The sequence below is a fragment of the Zalophus californianus genome, chromosome 7, assembly GCF_009762305.2.
Source record: "Zalophus californianus isolate mZalCal1 chromosome 7, mZalCal1.pri.v2, whole genome shotgun sequence".
NCBI classification, from domain to species: domain Eukaryota; kingdom Metazoa; phylum Chordata; class Mammalia; order Carnivora; family Otariidae; genus Zalophus; species Zalophus californianus.
Window position 1 is genome coordinate 29,401,642 of NC_045601.1, and position 21,064 is coordinate 29,422,705.

Sequence of the window (21,064 nt, forward strand, 5' to 3'; positions counted from 1 at the left end):
TAATACTGCCTGACATAAATTATCCGTGAAATTATTTTTTCCTTTTTTATGCTTTTATAGTATTTAAAAACTTCACATTTTGTCAGTCATGTTGTCTTATTATTACCCAGTTTTTATAAAATGTATTATGTAGTTCCTGATCATTTATTTAATGCTACCATTTCATGACTTAATTATTTCATTGTGCCTTTGTTGTGTTGACTTGAACTTATTATAGATTTATTTTTCCAGTTGCCCAGCAAGAGGCTGAAATGTTCAAACGCTACAGTGGAACATTTCCATTACCTGGAATACACCAAAGTCAAGATGCTTTATGCACCTGTCCTAAACTGCCTCACCAAGGCTCTTTTCAGATTGATGACTATGTCCACACTGAACATTCTTCAATGAAGATGCAGCAAGTGAAACAGAGACTCGATTCTGTCACAGTATGTTTAATGATTTTATGCAGTTGAGAAGCTGGAAATTTTAAAACCATTTTGATTCTGTTTTACATTGCCATGCCAATAAATATTAATTCAACAAAGTAAGTTAGTTACTTAAAAATAGACTTTCTTGTGCTTTTACAGTTCCTTTGTGGTGTTTATTCTAACATCACTCACTGCAGTAAATAGACCAATTTAGGATAATCTACAGGCTTTCCTGACCTGATACTTCTGTAAAAACGAACCCAAGACCTGTTTTGCTGTTTAAAAATGGAAGTGTGTGTATGTGTGCATATGTGTAATGCACACAAACACAACAAACACCAACCTGGGAAAATATTTACATAAAATATATTAGGATCAGCCTCCTTAATGTGCAAAACTAAACAGTAAAGAAAAATAGACCTCCACAAAAAAATGGATAAAATTAATAAGCATGTACTTCCAAAAAGAGTAGACACAAATGTTCCTTAAGCATATTTAAAAGGTCTGTTATCTCACTACATGAAAAAAAGTGCCGTAAAAACCAGGTATTGCCCATAAAACTGGAAAATAGATTATGAAAGTGAGGAGGATGCTTAGTTAAAAATATTGTGCTATTTATTCTGTTAGCTATAAACTTCTACACAGTCTTTCTCAAAGATAAGAAGTATTGAGAAGCTTAAATATCCTTAAAAATATTTATGCTCTTTGACCATAATAGTTCTTTTAGTTAGAGTTAGCCTTGAGCTCCTTGAAGACAGGGACTGTGCAGACTTGTTCTGTGTTGTGTTCTCACCTTTTGGCACAGTGCCTGGCACTTAATAAATATTATCCCTTTCTCTCCTCCTTTGATAGGAATCTTGACCAGTTTTAAACCAAACATATCAGGAGCTACACTGAGGCACCTTTAGTTATGACTGTACTCACTTTCTCTCCTTTTCTTTCTTGAGAAAATTAGAATTTCAGGTATATCAGACTGCAGGTTTTGTTGGAATATATGAGAAATATTTTATTCTTCTCAGTATAAATTTTAGAATATATATTGTAAATAAGTTTATTTCAGTGTTATAAGTCTGTGTATTTTAACATTTTATTTTTTAATTGAATTATGTGTGGTGGTCCAGATTTTAAAAGGAATAGTTAAATTGAGTTTTGAAAATTAGAGAAAAATGTTTCTTCACTAGGGAAAAAAAAGTGTCCCTTGTCTAAAATTTTACATGACAAAATGACTTTGCAGATTTAAGAGAAACTGACTCATAGATAAATAAAAGAACAGGTTTCCTACAATCTGTTGGTCTTCACACTGTCAAACTTAACATCCTGGAATCAACTCAGTCTTGTAGCTTTTCTTTTCCATCATCTTACATAGCTGTCATCTTCAGATAAATGGAAGGATATATGAACAAAAGAAACCGGATGTAAAGGAAAAATCAGAAAGATATTTTTTAAGATACGAAATCAAAGGCATGGGGAAGCACATTGGTAATTTATTATAAGAGAAAAATTTATTTCTGTTAGAATCATTAATTTATTTAGCTTTTACCACATCTTTTTAAAAATTATTTGGAGTTTCTGTTTGCATTGGGATTGAGGTGTAGATCAAGGCTGCCTTTGGAAATGAAAGCTTTGTTTGCTGTGTTTTTGAAAAACCATATTTTTCCCATGTTGAGACAATTCACTGAACTTTTTTTCAAATGTTATCTGCAGTGTTTTTTTTCATAATGTATATAGTATGTATGGAAATAAACAAAAAGTCATCTTTATTCCCATGGCAGCTCTATTCTTTTTATATTTTACAAACATTTAGTTTGACTGGATTTTTACCTTTTATCACAATGCCTTTTTCTTGTTTCCTATAATTTATTTTGATAGATCCCCAATTTTTTTTTTGTCAGGTTATTACTTAATCCATTGAAGACTATAACAGTGGTATTCTACAGAGAAGTTTAATAGAGAAGACTTGATTACTTCTATATTATAGAAGACTGTCTTACTGGAGATACTTCTTTCTTTGTAACCACAATAGGAATTTTTTAAATAAAATATAGTGCAAGCTTAGGGTGTGTGGGGGGGGGGAGGGTTGGGTGGGTGTGTGAATTACATAACCAATTTAGTTCAACAGGCGTTTAATAGGCGTTTACTCATTAATGAGTAAAGGATACAAAAATAGAGGATTCTGTGTTCTCTGTAGCTTTACTGTGTAGTCCTTTTGCTGTTTTCCACATAACAGTTTTGACTGTATATTGCTGCTACAGCAGGTCCCTGGAAGGCATACTGCAGCCCAGATAGGTTCTCCTAGCCAGACAGTATCTGGAGAGTATTGACAAAATTCATTCTAAGGTTTTAAAATTTGATCCTCTCAGTGCATCCAGACTTGCTCAGAATCTGGGGTACCTACTAGGAGTAATCAGTCTTACCAAAGTTGATTTATAAACCTAAAAAACATCTTATAGTGAAAGGTATACCTTTCCAGCTGCCTGCCCACTCAAGACCACTCTCCCTTTTAAAAATTAATCTGAAACCCAGGTTAGTGATTACAGAACTGATTACTAAGCAGAGTCATAGGAATAGGGATTAGATGGGTTTAAGGACATTTTATGCCAGCTTTGAAAAAAAGGTTAATTTTCTCTGCCCTATAGGAGATTTCACCTAATAATGTTTGTTTGGTGGTAACTAACATCTATATAATTATGAGTAATAACTGACGTAATGAATTATGGGTAATAACTGACATAATGTGCTAAATGCTTTACATGTTCATCGTATTTAATCCTCAAAAACATCGAATAGTGTGGGTGCTAGTATTACTCCCATTTTACAGAAGGTGAAGCCGAGGTTTCCAGAGCCCATGCAGTATCACCCATGTCACACGGACAGCTGGCACTGGAGCTGAGATTCAGTCCAGGCAGTCAGACTCTCATGCCCAGGCAGTTTCACTTTCTCCTTTTAGGAATCGAATTACTAATATCCTTTATGACACAGTGTCTTTCCCTTAGAAATGTCTGGATAAAAAATTGATGTTCCTCTTTCAGTTCTCTTTTTTCCTAAACTCCACATTCATCATTACCGTTTTTCTTTTCTCTAGTTCTGTTGTAGGCTGATGATACATGCTAGCTAACCTTTCTTGGACTTGAGTATGTTTTGTGTCTCCTTAGCAAATTTTCAAATCATTCCTTATGTGTTGACTTGTAGTAGTTTCTTTTTCAGAAGTGATCCTCTCTTGGCCTTGTCCCATGAATTTTATAGGCGTTTCCTTTCTGTAGCTCTTTCAATACTGATCATATACTTTGCCATTCAATAGGGTTTATTCTTAGATTTCCTCTGAAATAAATTATTAATGTGGGAATTATATTTGTGGGCATTGTTATTTATGGAGATAATTATATATGGCAATTAATTCTGGGTGTGTCTTTGAGACATGTTAGTGCTCTGGTAGAATTTTAGCATTTTACCAGTTTATTATTATTAAGTTTGTTATTAAGTTTATTGAGGCCACATGTTTTTCTTGAGACAGATACATGTGGGCCCTCCAGAGTCTTGTTCTCAGTGCCTTTTGTTGCGGCAGGTTAGATTTACTAAGAACACATTGAGTCTCTTTAATTCACAACGTGGAGTGACAGGTACAGGGCGAGGGTGATAGACAAAGAAGCTCTCCCAAATATTGATTTTGGTTATTAAAAGATTAATATCAGGATATGTTGAGAAGAGTTGATAATTTTATTAAAATGAAATTATGAATATTTCCTTACTTACTGTATTGTATTTCTTTTAGGAGGTGATACGAGCCTGTGCTGCAAAGGTAAGTAATTTTTACTGGAAGGAAGATAACTTAAAAACTGTAGCTTTCACTCTGATGTACTAAAAAATTGAAATGTACCATTCATACTTTTTAATAGGACTTGTACAAAAGTTAATCAGATGTGTATTTTCCTTATCTGAGCTCGAATTTATCAAGGACTTATATACAGGAATCTGAGATTTTAGCAAGTACCTTCATATTTTTGAAGATTTAAGAATATTAAGCAATAGGGATATATTTTCAGTAAAGGACCAGCACAGTCATTTGATCCTCTGAGAAAAATATATACGATACTTAACAGGTAAGAGACACCAGTACAGTTCCAGTGGATGTATGCTTAGTAAATTGTATAAGCCTTGAAATGCATGCAAGCTGCACAGGAAGAGCAATGATAACTGTGCTGATAATGCTCTTGATCATTTATACCAATGTTACACACTTCTTTTTCCATTTAGCTATGTAGCAATCCTGAGACACAGATTAGATATTATTGTTATTCCAATTTTAGAAAGGAGGAAGCTGAGGCTAATTGAAGTTAAGTGATTTGCTCAAGACCCCAAAGCTAGTCTAAAAATAGTAGCATATAAAAAGGCTTTGATTATTAAACAATTTCAACGAAATTGTATCCGAGATGCTTTCAACACAGCACCTTTCTTCCTTTTACAAGCAAGGTTATTTTATATCCAGCCTTTAACTCACTTGTCAAGAAAATAAATGTTAATTTAAAAGAGTTGGAATGGCACGCCGTGTTTGTCCTTTCCTCTTCTTCTGTCCGCTCCCAAAATTCAGTTGAATAATTAGACATTCATTCATTTATGAAATGTAATTATATCTGACACAAGGTGAAAGGGTGAGACCTTCAAAAGGGAATTAGAATGGTATTTGTATGTTCAAAAACTGCTTTATGTAATAGTGCAATGGAAGTATTTTTTGATTCACTAGACATCTACCGTGTGGCAGGCACTTGGAATACAGAAGTAAGTAGTAGGCTATTGTTTCTTTTCACATGGGACATCTTATGGAGGGAACATGTCAGAAAACAGTGGGCTTACTGAGCTGTCCAGTATCAGTGAGGACCCATTACTTTTTTACATTTTATATAAATGGAATCAAATAATATGGGGTCATTTATAACTGGCTTCTTTCACTTAGGATAAGGTTTTCACAATTCCTCCATTTGTCGCATGTTATAAATACTATTTTTTTTTCAAGATTTTATTCATTTATTTGACAGAGACACAGCGAGAGAGGGAACACAAGCAGGGGGAGTAGGGGAGGGAGAAGCAGGCTTCCCGCCGAGCAGGGAGCCCGGTGCGGGGCTCGATCCCAGGACCCTGGGATCATGACCTGAGCCGAAGGCAGATGCTTAACGACTGAGCCACCCAGGCATCCCTGTAAATACTATTTTTTATTACCATATAAGATTCCATTGTATAAATATATTACATTTTTTTTACCCATTCATCAGTTTATAGACATTTGGGTGGTTTCCACTTTGGGGCTATTACAAATAATGCTACTATGATCGTGTATGTGCAAGTTTTTGTGTAAGCATATGTTTTCATTTCTCGGGAGATATATCAAAGAGTGGAATTGCTGGGACATATGATAACTCTGCATTTAACGTTTTGCAAAACAACTAAACTTACCCAAAGCGGCTGCACCATTTTATATTCCTGCCAGGAATGTATAAGTGTTCCAGTTTCTCCTCATTCATGCCAACATGAATTTTTTCTCTTTTTTAGGAAATAGCTATCCTAGTGGGTAAGAAATGATACCTCATTGTGCTTTTTGATTTGTGTTTCCCTAATGACTAATGGCATTGAACATTTTTGACGTGCCATTTGTGTGTTTTATTCGGAGAAATATCTGTTCAAATTCTTTAAAAATTTTTTTTGTCTTTCTGGGGTGCCTGGGTGGCTCAGTCATTAAGCATCTGCCTTTGGCTCGGGTCATGATCCCGGAGTTCGGGGATCAAGGCCCACATCGGGCTCCCCACTCAGCGGGGAGTCTGCTTCTTCCTCTGCCCCTCACCCTGCTCATGCTCTCTCTCTCTCACTCTCTCTGTCTCTCTCTCAAATAAATAAATAAAATTATTAAAAAAAAAAAAAGTTTAAAAATTTTTTTTGTCTTTTTAATGTTCACTTTTAAGAGTTCTTCATATGTTCCAGATAGAAGCCTTCTTTTCAGATGATTTGCACATGTTTTATTCCACTTTGTGAGTTCTCTTTCCACTTTCTAGATGGTGACCTATAAAACAAAAAGGTTTTAATTTTTATGAAATTCAGTTTATCTGTTTTTTTCTTTTGTCATTTTGCTTGTGATGTCATATCTAAGAAACCATTGCCTAACCCTGCATTCCAAAGATTTACTTCCTTTTTTAAAAATTTTAATATGTTTAACATTTAAGTCTGTGATTATTTTGAGTTCATGTTTTTATATGTATAATGCGATGTAGAGGTCTGATTTTATCCCATTGCACGTGGCTGTCTAGTTGTCTCAGCACCATTTGTTGAAAAGGCTATTCTTACCCCATTGAATGGTCTGAGCACCATTGTCAAAAGTCTTTAATCTTGAAAGCAGAATATATTTCTGCAGTTTCTCATCTATTACAACCAGGATAATAAATTTTTACCAGGTATCTTAAGTTTCTTCTTCCCTGAATCCCAGCCAAAGTTTTATGTTGTTGAAAACTCACTCCTTTTTTTCTATTAACATTATTTAATCCTTGCCTACTAAGGAGTGTGTGTGTGTGTGTGTGTGTGTGTGTGTGTGTGTGTGTGCGCGCGTGCGTGCACATGTGGGCTTGGGCTGCCCTCAAAGTATGCTCCTAAAAGGCCTCTCTGAGAGAAACACTTGACAAGGAGTAGCTCCTGTCCTGTAGAAGTCCTCATCTAGAAAGATAAGGGGCATGCTCGAGAGCAGGGAGAAGAGCACTGTGCATAAATAGTAACAGTGAGCAAGCAAGGGGAAACAGTGTTTGATGGCCGGGTTGGAGAGGTGATCAGGAGATCATGCATGCCTGTTAGCATGGAAATGCAGGGGAGGCATAATTTCCCTTCTGTCCTAGGTTCTGTGGCTGGTCTAACAGTTAAATTGACTTAAGAAAAATTACTAAAAGCAAAATAATTATGTACATATGGGAGCCCAACAAAGAAGGAGACTACAAAGCTGCCAGGCAGTTGAGGCTTTTCTACCATCTTTACTGGAGGAAAGGGATAGGGGTCTAGGGCTTCAAAGTGGGATGGCAGTTCAGGGGAAGGTGAGAGGAGTAACTGTTTGGTAAACAAAGGCTTCCCCTCCACAGAGGTGAAGAGTTCTCTCTGGGCACAGCTCTCTTCCTAGTAGAGGCCCCTTTTCTAATGTAAATTTCCCTTATTAAAGAGCAGCTTCTTTACCTGTTTTCAGAGCTTCTCCAGTATCTGCAGTTTCTCAAAATAATCCTTTTGCCAAAGAGGCATATTTGAGGGTGACATGTTCTGCTAAACCTTCAGTAAAGACTTAGGTATTGTTTTAATCAGAGAAGCAGTGATGGAGGTATTAAGCTGGGGAGAATGTGAGAATAGATTTTAAAAGGGGAGTAATCTAAGAGGAGATGGTAGCCTAGACTAAGGATGGTGTAAAAGATAAATGGATACCTATTAAAAATTTTAATAAGTAAGTTTATTTGAGCAAAAATTGATCTGAATGGCATAGTCCCAAACTGGAAGTGGTTAGAAGTGCTCCAGTGGCAGGAACTGAGGAAAGACTTTTATAGAGAAAAGGCTGAAGCAAAGCAAAGACATTATAAATTGACTATAGTCTAAAGCCTAATTGGCTGTTGGTGATTGGTTGTCCTTAGGTTTCGATTTTGTAACCTTGAGGTATCTGCAATCTTAGATTTGGGCTTGCTTCTGTAGGCTGTAAGCCCAGCCGCCATGACATTAGAACTGCCTCAGACTCATGGCCTCCTGTTTAATTTAACAGTGGCAATAATGAAGATGCAGGCAATGGACACATTTGTGATATATTTTGGAAGTAGATGTCACACAGCTCGGTGATGGATTGCATGTGGTGTAAGTGAAGGAATGAAAAGTTGGTGTCACTTCCATCAATTGTACAGATGCTAGTGGTGGCATGAGGCTGTAATGAGATGAGGAATGCTGGAGTGGAGGGAGCAATTTTTAGGAGTGGAGTTTTGGATAGGGCTGTAGTTGTATAGTAGGCAATTGGATTTCTGAGTCTTGAGTGCAGGGAATAAGTCAGGGCTAGTGTTCTATAATTTTAATCTGTGAGATTGAGTAAGATCACCTGGGAGAGAGAGCTAAATACCTGAGGCACTCAGCCAGGAGAAGGGGATGTCAGGGAAGCCTGGGGGAGAGTATTTCAAGCAAGAGGAGTGGTAAACTGTCACATGCCACGGAGAGAATGAGTAGAAGAGGATAGAAAATTGAGGATTGTGTTTAGCTAGATGGTGTCCTTTGGTTACCTTGATGAAAACCATTTAAGTGGCAGAGACAAAAGCACAATTGAAGTGGGTTGAGGACGGAATGGAAGCCCATCAGTTTTGACCGGGGAGCAGAGAAACAGGACCAGAAGAGGAATCTCAGATGGACAGTATTAAAGCATACTTATTTGCTGATTGGAATAATCCAGTGGAGATGGAGAAGTGGGGGATGTACCACGGAGGTGGTAATTGCTGGACTCAAGTCCTTGAAAAAGTGAAAGAAGATGTAGTCCTGAATACTAATGGAGACACTGGCCTTAAGAGGGGATTTTTCATCCCTTCTGATAGGCATATAGGTAGAAACTGGGTAGATGCTTAGATACAGATTTGATGATGGGAAGCTGAGAGTTCTCATCTGATTGCTCCAAGATAGTAATTGGTATTAGAAGTCTTGCATTGCTCTGAATTGTTATAGCCCTAAAATATCTTCATATGAATTTATAATTTACAAATTTCCTTGCTCTTTCCTTTGCTTGGGGTTGGATTGAAGCATATCAGAAATGGTATTACCTGGAGTCTATTTCCATTAAGCTTTGTATTCCTCACAAATGGAATTAATTTGTTTTTCTCATGTTCCCAGACATACTTATATTCATTTATATTCATACCTGGCATCATAATTGGTCCCATTCTTCCTTAAATGATAATTAGTTCTGCCTGTCTTTTCCAGAATTAAATTATGAATTCCCTCAGGGAGAAACAGCTCTGTCTTTCTGCTTTCTCTCCTTGCTTCCTTCCTTCCTCCCTTCCTCCCTTCCTTCCTCTTCCTCGCTGTTTGCCTTCCTCCCTTCCTTCCATCCTCCCTTCCTCCCTTCCTTCCTCCCTTCCTCTTCCTCCCTGTTTTCCTTCCTCTCCTCCTTTCCCAGCTTTATTTAGTATTGACTCCACCTCTGATCTTATGTTTCCGAATTTCCCCATTCCTCTGTCAGCTTAACGCCATGGAACTCTATTTGTTTTTTTAAATCATTAATATCCCCTACCCTACATGAATATAAAGGCAGCCAAGCTAAAGTTTATTGAATTATATTTAGTAGAACAATGCTATAAAGGTAAGGTAATAACTAAATTATAGTTAAACACATCCTAGAACATATTATTCACTGAAAAGTAAAAAAAATTAAAAAAAATAGAGAATTCAGAAAAGATAATTTTTTAATCTCCTAAAAAAAGTTTGGATATTTGAGATTTTGGTATTTGAGATTTGAATAGAATACCGGTTTGCAGTTTTTTGGAGAGTTTCTTTTTGATAATTTGTTAATTTGTTTTTAATGCTCGTAATTATTTCTTCATGTCATTTCAGAACTGGATAAAAGCAAATGAAGTGTTGTTATTTTGACAATATTTGGGAGACTGGCTTGACTGTAGGAGTGTACAGGCCACAGTAGGCCACTAAAATTATGGAATTTCATTCCTGGAAATTTTAGAAAACAGGAAAAACTCCTTGTGTTAGGAAAAGTCAGTTTTTCCCCCATGTGTCTCCTTTTACTCTTGCACTACTATCAGTACTCGAAATACTTCTGGCACCAGATGTGCTGTGGTTTTTCCCACACCAAGCAGTTCTCTGCAATACCAGCTGGGTGCCCCACAATTTGACTCCATTGTGACACTGTCTACCTGGGGATGGCGGCAGATTGGCAGATCCCACAGATTAAAGACTCAATCCCACAAGACTTCACCTGCCCCTCTCCCCCATCCTCTACCATTTCCGATGCCAGTTGCAGGTCCACGTTGTTACCTGTGTTTCTGACCAATCAGCTATAAATAGGTTTCCCATAACAATTCCTCAGGCTCAGTTCACTGGAGCAGCTCACTAAGAACTCGGGAAAACAGTTTACTTACTATATGCCAGTTTATTATAAAGGATACAGATGAACATCCAGATGGAGAGCTGCACAGGGCAGAGTATGTGGGGAGGGGCCTGGAACTTCCACGCCCTCTGCAGGCACACCACTCTGCCAGCATTCCCACGTGCCACCAGCCGGGAAGCTCTCTAGACCCCATACGGCCGGGAGTTTTATGGAGGTTTCTTCAGGTAGGCATGAACAGTTTTAATTTCATTTCTAGCCCCTCTCCCCTCTCTGGAAAATGAGGGATGGGCTACAAATTCCAAGCTTCTAATCATGGTGTGGTCTTTCTGGAGAGCAGCTCTCATCCCAGAACACACCAAGAGTCACTTCAGGAGAACAAAAGACATTTCTGTCACCCGGGAAATTCCAAGGTATGTTAAGAGCTCAGTGTCTGGAACCAGAGTCAAAGACCAAATATTAGAACAAAAGATCCTCCTAGTACTTCACTTAGGAAATTACAGGGTTTTAGGAGATCTGTGCCAGGAACTGGAGCCAGAAACCAATATATTTTTTTCTATTATTTCACACACTAATTTCTAGATTTAAATTTGAGTATTAAATCATGTAATTCAATGTGTTCCTTACATTTAAGCCCTTTATTCTCTAATTTTTATCATTAAAAAGTTAGATTTGAGAAGTCTGAAAAACAAAAAGTTTTAAAAAAATAGTCCAGGGGCGCCTGGGTGACTCAGTCTGTTAAGCGTCTGCCTTCGGCTCAGGTCGTGATCCCAGGGCCCTGGGATCAAGCACCGCATCGGGCTCCCTGCTCAGCAGAGAGCCTGCTTCTCCCTCTCCCTCTCTCTGCCTCTCTGCCTACTTGTGCTCTCTCTGTCTCTCTGTCAAATAAATAAAATCTTTAAAAAAAAAAATAGAGAATCCAGAGAAGATAATTTTTTTTAATCTCCTAAAACAAGTTTGGATATTTTTGTCATGAAGAGGTAAAAAGTAAGTTGAGATTTGAATAGAGTAGTGGTTCAACACAAATACTACCTTAACTTTGGGCAAGATTTTAAACATATACTCCTTTCACATGTATATTAATTCATTTGACCTCTATGTAGTTCTTATTAGTGCTACATGAGTTATTTACTAAAGAAAGATGAACAAAAATGGGTTCTTTACTGTCAAGAAGATTAGTCTGGTGGATGGTAACTAACCAAATAGATAAGCACACCGAAATGTTACCAGTGTTGTGATAATAGAAGATAGAAGATACAAGGCATAGTGGAGAGACAAAGGAGGGAGACGTAAGTTCTCCTGGGAGAATCTGAAAGGCTTTTCACACATGATGTAATACTTGAGCTAAAGCTTAGAAAAGGAGTTGGCATCCACCAGGAAGATGGAGCCAAATGGAAAGCCCATTCCTGGAAATGGAACAGTAAGACCTAAGTCACAGGGACATGAAACAACCTGGACAGTCTGCAGAGCTACATGCATTTTGTTGTAGCTGGAAAGTAGGAAAAGGAGCGATAAGGTTGGAGAGCGAGGTAGTCATTAGAATATAGAAAACTTTGTATGCCAGGCTAAAAACTTCGGACTTTATCTAATGGAACAGCTGGTGCTGGGTTTAACCAGAAATGTTACTCAGTAAAACTAGCATTTTAGAAAGATCAGTTTGTTAGCAGTGTAGAAGAATTAGAGAAACAGGAGATAGGGAAAACAAATCGGGACGATTGCAGTAGTTTGCAAGCAGAGAGGAAGGCCTGACCCAAAGCACTGACTGGAGAAAGAGTGGGACCAGATGTCAGAGCATTTAATTGACTTAGTGACTAATTCTCTGTGGAGGATGAGATGGCAATGTAGGATTTCCACCTTTCTGACGGGAGCAACTAGGTGGATAGAGATAGCTTTCCCTAAGGAAGTAAATAGTTGAGGAGAAGTTGGTTTAGTCTTGAACCTAGTGACTGGAAGAGTTTTGGATTTAAGAAACGTCTTGTGATAACACCAATAACTGGGTGTTATTGAACACTACACCAGAAACTACTGATATAGTATATATGTTGGCTAACTGAACATAAAAATAAAAAAAAAAGTCAGCATAGATGGCAGATGAAGTGACGCAAACAAACGTTACTGCCCAGGGGAACCACACAGAGTGAGGGAAGAGAGGGTCCAGTGGGTCTAACAAACAGCCCTGATAAGCAGTGGCAGGATAAACCAACAGAAAATAGTTTTCCAGAAACAAGAGAGGGAGTGATGGGCAGTGTTAGAAATCGCAACCACTTAAATGAATCTGCTAATTGACCATTTAAAGTCTTGGGTGTGGTGACTTTAATTTCAAATTTAGTCTTCTGGTGGAGAAAAGCATAGTTGTACTTGGTTGGAATTGAATGGTTAAGTTATATGGATAGCAGTTATGTGCTGTTTTTCAAGGAGTTTAGCTTTCAGTGAAGCTTAAGGAAATTATGGAATCGTGAGAATTTTTTATTGTTTGCTATTTGTTTTTATACTGAAGTAGAAAGAGCTCTGCTTATATACTATAGGGAAACAGCCAGTAGAGCATTTGAAAGTAGAATTGGGAAGAACTTTAAGTATCCCCAAGGGAACAGATGGAGGGATTAATCTTGAACAGAAGGACCCTAGAAGAAAAGAGGTTGAGGGTGGATGCAAGAAGTATATTCTTTCATAGGTTTGAAAATGAAGATTGCAGAGGGTTGAAGACCAAATTTTCTCTGAGTAGTAAGGAAATACATTAAGAAAAGAGGCAAAGATTTGGAGAAAACCAAAATATATTGAGGTTAAATTGACTTTGACTAAGTCATGTTGTTGGATAGGTGGTTTGAACCAGCACCAAATCTTAATTTTAAGCTTTGCACAGGGAATCCTGTTAATCATCTTTGCACTACCAGTCTTGGTATATATATCAGAGGCTCAAAAAGTCTGGATTAAGTGCTGCAAAATAAAACTTCGTTATAACTGATTCAAATTGGAATTCTGGTTTTAGTTCATGTAGCAGTGATGAACTGACTTGGGGGAGATTTTCTGGCACCTCACCCCACTGTAGAAATTTCTCTTCCAATAGGAACTGTGTTTCTTCCTAATCCCTCACGTCACTGTAGTAATTTATAAGGAAAATATATAGAGACGTAGAGCTCATGTTTGAATTTCTCTTCGTGACACCATAGGGCTACTCATTTGTTAGGTTTTACTTACCTAGAAATCACAGGAACTTAAGCTGCTTTAAATTTATGGTACGAGAATGTTGATACCTGGCTTCAGTTGCTTTGACTCTCTGGCTCAAGTTTTCTGTTTCGCTTGTTCTTTAATTATTGGGATTCTAATTTTTATAACAGACGTTTGATTTGCAACAGAACGTTTCCTGGGCATTGGGGGTTTTTTTGCAACCAGAACCATCTTCAAATTGAAGTATTATCTGCATTGTTGTTCCATTTTAATGGAAAAAAAATAGCCTTCTGGAGGAGGGAGGGAGACAAATTTACAAACATAAGTATATAGACAGTATTATCATTTTTCAGGTTATAATTTAAAACCAATTTAAGGTGTCTTCACGGCTTGAAATTTTAAAAACAATTCTACTTCAGGTGAATGTAGCATATAATCTAAAATCAGTGAAAATGATTAGGCTTGCAAATGTATATGAAAATGAATGTTATATATCTCCCAAAGGTTTCATAGTTTAGCTAACCACTAAAGAAACTAATCGTTAGCTTGTTCAGTGTTGTGCACTCAGTTTTAGATCCCGACAGTGACTTTTTTAATATGAAAATTAACCTTCTCTTAGGGAATTAGAATTTGTGTATTTTGTACAAAGCTGCTTCTGCTCCGAAAGAGTAGGCAAAAACATTTTTGTGATTAATGTGACACGAAGTTCAGGTGATACTTTTCCTTTTTTCTGTTATAAATTTCATTAAATTTGTATGCTTTTCATTTTCCCCAGTTTGGAGGTATTAAACTGCCTTTGGCTGACTGTGGTTTTTGCATGAAGAAAGCAGAAGAGTGTGTTGTGAAAAGAGGGCAGATTCGTGTAGGGTAGACTGTCTTAGCCAACCTCTCTGTTGTTGTAAAATTATTAAGCAATTTTCCACAGCGTGTATTTCAAAAATAGATATTGCTTCACTCTATTTAATGGTTATTATTATTTTTCTTCCTCTAAGTAAAGTAGTGTATATGTATAGGCTAGCTTTGAAAATACTTTGAGTGCTAATTTCATATCACTGTAATAATTAACAACTGTCCAAGACCTTTGAAATCTGGATGTTGTTGCTTACCACTTCATAGATATTAGAGTCTCTCCAGAAATGTGTCAAGAAAGAGCAGAATTTTAAAAATGCTTAGGAAAAAACTGTAAAGTCTCTCTGTTTGAACAGAGACATTTAAGTGTCCTCTTCTAGCTTTCCTGGTGTTCTTTTTTTTTAGCACAGTAAACATCTGAGGAGGAAGACTGAAAAGCCTATTGTGCGTGTGTGTGTCCTGTCCCCCGCATACACCTGTTCTTTTGCACCCGATTTCAGAATGCACTGTTTGACTTGTAGGATAAAAATTTTTAAGAACACAGAAGTAAAACTGAAAATGATTCTAAAAAGAGAAGTGGATTAGATTGTTAAGGGATAAATATATCATTGTATGTAGTACTTCCATTTAAAAGCATAGGACTCTGAAATATTTACTGCATCATCATATTAAATTACATGTTCCTAATTACTCTGACTTCTAGTGATCTTAATAATAGTAACTAATATTTCTGTAGAACTTTATTTATGTAGTAGCCTATGGCTTCCCTTTGCCAACATACTCTACTTAGATCTATTTTTTATTTAATATGTTATTTAGTGCTTTGTGTATTCGCATATGCAAATGGCACTTTATAATACCAGTCATCTTTATTGTTCCTCCAACGCATTCCCATCGAAGCATACCTACTTTTTTTAATTTTTATTATCTGCACTTAAAGATGGAAATAAAACTCAAAGATATGAGATGATTTCGTTGTTACTTTAGGTATTGTATTAATATAAATAGTCACCATTAATTTTGGTCAGTGTTTAATAATGGATTCTGATAGAATTTTTAAAGCTAGATAATTTTTTTAGCACTGGTGTGGTATTTGATCCCATCTAACTACTTTGAAAAATATTTTTGTTTTTTATAAAATATCACAACAGTTTACCAACTTTAGGACTATATTGTCATATGGTCTTAATGAATGGACTTTTTCACCAAATATGTAAAAGCCCTTTGCTTCAAGAGAAAAAAGCTTAATCTAAGATACACCATTTACTGTCACTGTTTGAAGGAAGAGAAGTATTTATAAACATTATGTAAATGATGAGTCAGATAAAGGACATGTAATAACCACAGTCCACTACTATTTAGAGCACCAAAAGGGAATCTTTAAATGCTAATACAGTGGTAGTCCTCTGAGTGGTTTCGATTATCCTTTACAAAGAGAGAAGGCAGCCATTTTCATATATTAGTATTTATATGCCATAAACTATCCTTTAACAGTTGGCAAGTCACAGATTACATTTGGCATAAATTAGAAATTCAAACTTCCAAATTTTTCAGAATTAGATCACATTTTATCATAATTTCTGAAAATGAAGATACTTCAAAAAATAATAAATATATAATGAATAATTTAATAATTGAACAAGAGACTAGATCATTGCCAAAATTAATTCTAAGTTACAAGATAAATTTACTAATACACATTTAAAACATTTTTGTGACCTGTTCTTGTACTTGTTACAGGTATCATTTTTGGAAGACAGTATTGTATTCAGACAGTCGTAGTAAGCTTTTTGTGTTAATAGAGCATCGTATTTACTTCCAGAAATTTTGCTTGATCATTATATCAGTACTGTTTTTAAACAGTGTCTTAAGAATAAGGGTTTTTTATGCAATGGGAGCTATTCCACTTGGCAGGTGATGTTACAGCTCTGTTACCTGGGTCACCATGATGTATGTAAACATAGATATTATGGGTGTTTTCTGTGCATTCTCTGAAAAGGAAGGACCTGCTAGTTCACAAAATGCTAAAGAAATGTGGCTGTGAAACATTTTAACTTTCTTCATTGAAAGTCGGGGGTGGGGTCACTTTTAATTTTCACGTCTTTGCATAACTTGTAAGAACACTCTATTTTAAGTTAATAATGTCAATTCTATGAAAAGCAGATTTGTTTTGGTAAGGCAGATGTGCTTTCCTATAGTGATGCTTTCATTACCACTGTACTCCTTCCTTGATAAAAACTATTCTGTTTTGTAAACTTTTAAAACTAAGCACATAAATCCTTACCATTTGTTTTGACCTACCATGTGGCCTGGTTTGCATTGTAAGCAAATATTTCTCATCCAGTTTTTGCATCAGTAACCCAGGAAATTACACTTTGGTTCTGATTTGCCTTTCCTATTACAGGTCAACAAAAATCTCTCGTTTACTTCAACATCAGTCTCCTCACAGCAGTCTAAGTTAAAACAGTCAGACATGCCGACCACTCATCAGATTCTACATCAGTTTGGTTTCACTCAGACCGGTGAGCCCCTTTCTTATTTTGAGTATTCTTTTAAATGTTCAGATGATTTTTTTTTAATGAATGTCATTTATTTCACTTTGGGAATACAGCTCATAGCTTTGTAATGATCAGTTTTCACATTTGAATGATGTTCTAGCATCTTTTTTCTTTATAATCACTAAAGTTATTTCAAAAGCAAATTTGAATTTGGTAACGATACTCTCAAGCTCTATTTTATTGAACAGAAAATAATTTTAAAGTAGCAAAACATGTGAGTTTTAAATCTGTGTAATATTAAATCTCATTCAGTTTCCCTTGGATAAAGGAACCCTAGTTGATGGATAATGCCATTTTATAACTCATTTCAAGAAAAGCCAAGGTAAAATGCATTTGGGAAGAAACAGGATACAACCTGCCAGTGATACCGTGTTTCTTCAAAGTTGGCAAATTAATGAAATATGCAAAGAAGCTAGTTACAAAAATCTACATGAATCCCTGAGTTGAAACGAACTGTACAGTTGCAAATTTTTAGGCTAATGTTTTAAATGTATTTGAATAAGATTTTCAAAGGACGTCAAAGAAAAAGCATCAAAGTGAGAAACGTATATTTTGGGTAATTAAAGATGACTCTTTCTGTTCATTTAGCTGTATGTTTTCACAGTATTTTTTCTATCGAATTCTTTTAGAAAGATGAGACAGCAGAGAACAAAACAATTATCTTTGTCAAAGAGATTATACTAAATTTGAGCTTCAAAAGATCAACATAATTTATTTAGAAATTTGGGGACCATATTACTTTTCTACTTTAAAAATGTTTGGAGTTTACATATACAAGCTATTTTAATATTATTGTATTTTAATATTGCTGTATAAGGTACACATTACAGAGAGAGCATACTGTGATTAAGAATTCTTATATTCAGTCCTGGCTGTGCCTTTTATTACCCTTATTATCTGAGAACCTTAAATCTTCATTTGAAAGTAGAAATGACGTTTACATTAGATATTGTTGAAGTTGAAGTCACATAGCACATAAGAAAACACTTTGTAAGCATAAAGTACCATATGAATATAACATACTTACAAACGTGATGAGTGTATGTATGCTAGCTTTGAACATACTTTCAATTCTAATTGCAAATCACTAAAATAATGAAGTTATCCCAAACCTTAGAAATTTTAAATTTCTAGTGTTTCAGATGTGTGTCAGAAGTTGGAACAACGGCTTTGGTCATTCTTATAAACAGTAGAGGGCACAATATGTGCCACCCCTTTAGACTCTTATACACCCTACCTAGATACTTGGTCGGCCTTCAGATCATGTCATTTTAATGACGAGGAGGGAGAGAACCAGTCTCCACCACTTGATTCCTGTCATCTTCCTGCTGAGGTCTAAAATTCTTCTGGGAACAAATCCGTGATTCCACACTTCAGGATCAAAAGCATAGAATGTAAATGTCTGGTTGAGTTAATATATTGATTAAAATTCATTCAAGTAGTGTCTTAAGTTTGTCAGAAAACAAGGTGAAGATAATAGATACAAAATTGTTTCCTATTCCGTAAAGGGAAAAATAAGGATATATAGGAAGCCTTTTGAAATGGGAAGAGGGATTACCACTGAGACAGTTAAAGAATAAAGGGAAAGCCAGATATGATAATGGCAAGTCTTACAAACTTCACCATTATACATAGACTTTGGTCCATCTACCTTCAGCTTTCCATGGCCATATAGCTCTTGAGTGTAGCATTTCTATCATACATGTTTCTGTGTGTGTGCACTTATCTCAGAAGCATTACCATTAAGCCCTCACTTGACTGTTTTAGTTATTAATATGCTTGACCTCATTTTAAGGCATAGCCTTCCTATAAAAGTTGTTGAGATATCACTGTATAGAAAAATTATAAAAGCAGAATATGTAGTCCATTGCAAAATGGCCAAATTAATCCATTTTATTCATTAAGAAATTTATCTTTGTGGAAAAGAATTATGCAGTAGGAAACAGGTGAAGTAGTTTCTACACCTGGTTCCATTTCTAAATGACTGTAGAATCTTGAGAAATTTTTTCAGGCCTCAGTTTTCTTATCCCGACAGATAAACAAGGGCTCTGGATTTAGTGAGTTTCTGTCTTAAAAATTCTGTGATTCAGGCGCCTGGGTGGCTCAGTTGGTTAAGCGACTGCCTTCAGCTCAGGTCATGATCCTGGAGTCCCGGGATCGAGTCCCGCATCAGGCTCCCTGCTCAGGGAGGAACCTGCTTTCCCTCTGGCCCTCCCCCCCTCTCGTGTGCGCTCTCTCTCTCTCATTCTCACTCTCTCAAAATAAATAAATCTTTAAAAAAAAAAATTCTGTGATTCTAGGGGCGCCTGGGTGGCTCAGTCAGGTAAGCGTCTGCCTTCGGCTCAGGTCATAATCTCAGGGTCCTGGGATAGAGCCCCATGTCGGGCTCTGCTCCCTGTCCCTCTGCCTGCCACTCCCCCTGCGTGTGCGCTCTCTCCATGTCCCTCTCTCTCTCTCTCTCTCTCTCTCTCTGTCAAATAAATAAATAAAATCTTTAAAAAAATCTGTGATTCTATTCAGTATTCAAATGAGCTTTAAAAAGGGATAAACAGTTAAGTGTTCCAGATTGTACAAGAAATCTATTAGAATCTGAAATATAGGAATCTATATATATTAGAATCTGAAAAATAAGACTATAAAAACTGGGGTGCCTGGTTGGCTCAGCTGATTAAGCATCAACTCTTGATTTCTGTGTAGGTTATGATCTCAGGGTCGTGGGATTGAGCCCCCCGACACCCTGTGGAGCCCCGCGTGGGGCTTCACGCTCAACTCTGAGTCTGCTTGTCCCTCTCCCTTTCTGCCCCAACACGTGCATGCACTCATGCTCGCTCTCTCTCTAAAATAAATAATATCTTTAAAAAAAGACTACAAAAACTAATGTAGATAGTATGTTTAAAAATAAAAATCCTACTTGAAAACCTATGTAAATATTTAAGTCATATCTGTAAATGTTTGGCTTTGTACAGTATAAAGAAAAGCTATTTAGGGGCGCCTGGGTGGCTCAGTTGTTAAGCGTCTGCCTTCAGCTCAGGTCATGATCCCAGGGTCTTGGGATTGAGCCCGCATCAGGCTCCCTGCTCAGCGGGAAGCCTGCTTCTCCCTCCCCCACTCCCCTTGCTTGTGTTCCCTCTCTCACTGTGTCTCTCTCTGTCAAATAAATAAAATCTTTAAAAAAGAAAAGAAAAGCTATTTAGGGGTGCCTGGGTGGCTCAGTCAGTTAAGTGTCTGCCTTCGACTCAGGTCATGATCCCAGGGTCCTGGGATCGAGCCCTGCATCAGGATCCCTGCTCAGTGGGCAGCCTGCTTCTCCCTCTCCCTCTGCCCCTCCCCCTGCTTGTGCTCTCTCGCTCGTGCATTCTCTCTCTCAAATAAGTAAAATCTTCAAAAAAAAAAAAAAAAAAAAAGCTATTTGACATAGAGCTAATCAGTATGGGCCCCCTAGCCCTCATGTTAGGAGGCTGAAGAGCACAGGTTGATTTGATATATGTTATATATGAGTTTCTATACTGGAAGGCTAGACTCCGAGCCAGGTTTATGGTCTGCAGTAACTTCTGTTAACCCTGATTCAGGGTAAGTTCTAGATGATGGAGACTGCTAGAAAAGTAACTTTTTCTTCCTAGGTTTGCATTCCTCAGAGTATCTAGAACAGTACCTTTTTTCATTCTACAGTCACTTTAAGTGGCTGCTTTGTTGAAGGTCCTCTCTTAGGGATATGGACTAAATATTATAGTCTCCGCCCTCAAGCAGCCAGTCTGACTAGAGAGAGTGATAAGCATGGAACAAATTTTGTCAGCATGTGATAGATTATAAAATCACAGTATAAACAGAGTCTCTCTGCAATAAAGAGGGATAGAGCAACCAAGAGCTTTCTGAGATTTTTTTTTAAAGATTTATGTATTTATTTGAGAGAATATGTACATGTGTGCACACATTGGGGAAGGGGCAGAGGAAGAGAATCTCAAGCAGACCCCCCCCTCCCCCGCTGAGCGCAGAAC

General features: G+C 36.9%; 1 protein-coding gene across 19 annotated transcripts in view; it reads left to right on the forward strand.

Moving 5' to 3' along the window:
* The window catches only part of AHI1 (Abelson helper integration site 1), a 229,367-nt gene that overhangs the window by 91,576 nt on the left and 116,727 nt on the right, over positions 1–21,064 (forward strand). For all 19 annotated transcript variants that reach the window (XR_003521334.2, XR_003521333.2, XR_003521335.2 and 16 more), the window contains 3 exons: positions 232–428; positions 4,180–4,206; positions 16,916–17,033. Coding sequence is in view for 14 of the 19 variants with exons in the window: in XM_027601494.2 (XP_027457295.1) it covers positions 232–428; positions 4,180–4,206; positions 16,916–17,033 (342 nt within the window). In the remaining 5 variants the exon portion in view is untranslated. The remainder of the gene's footprint in view (positions 1–231; positions 429–4,179; positions 4,207–16,915; positions 17,034–21,064) is intronic.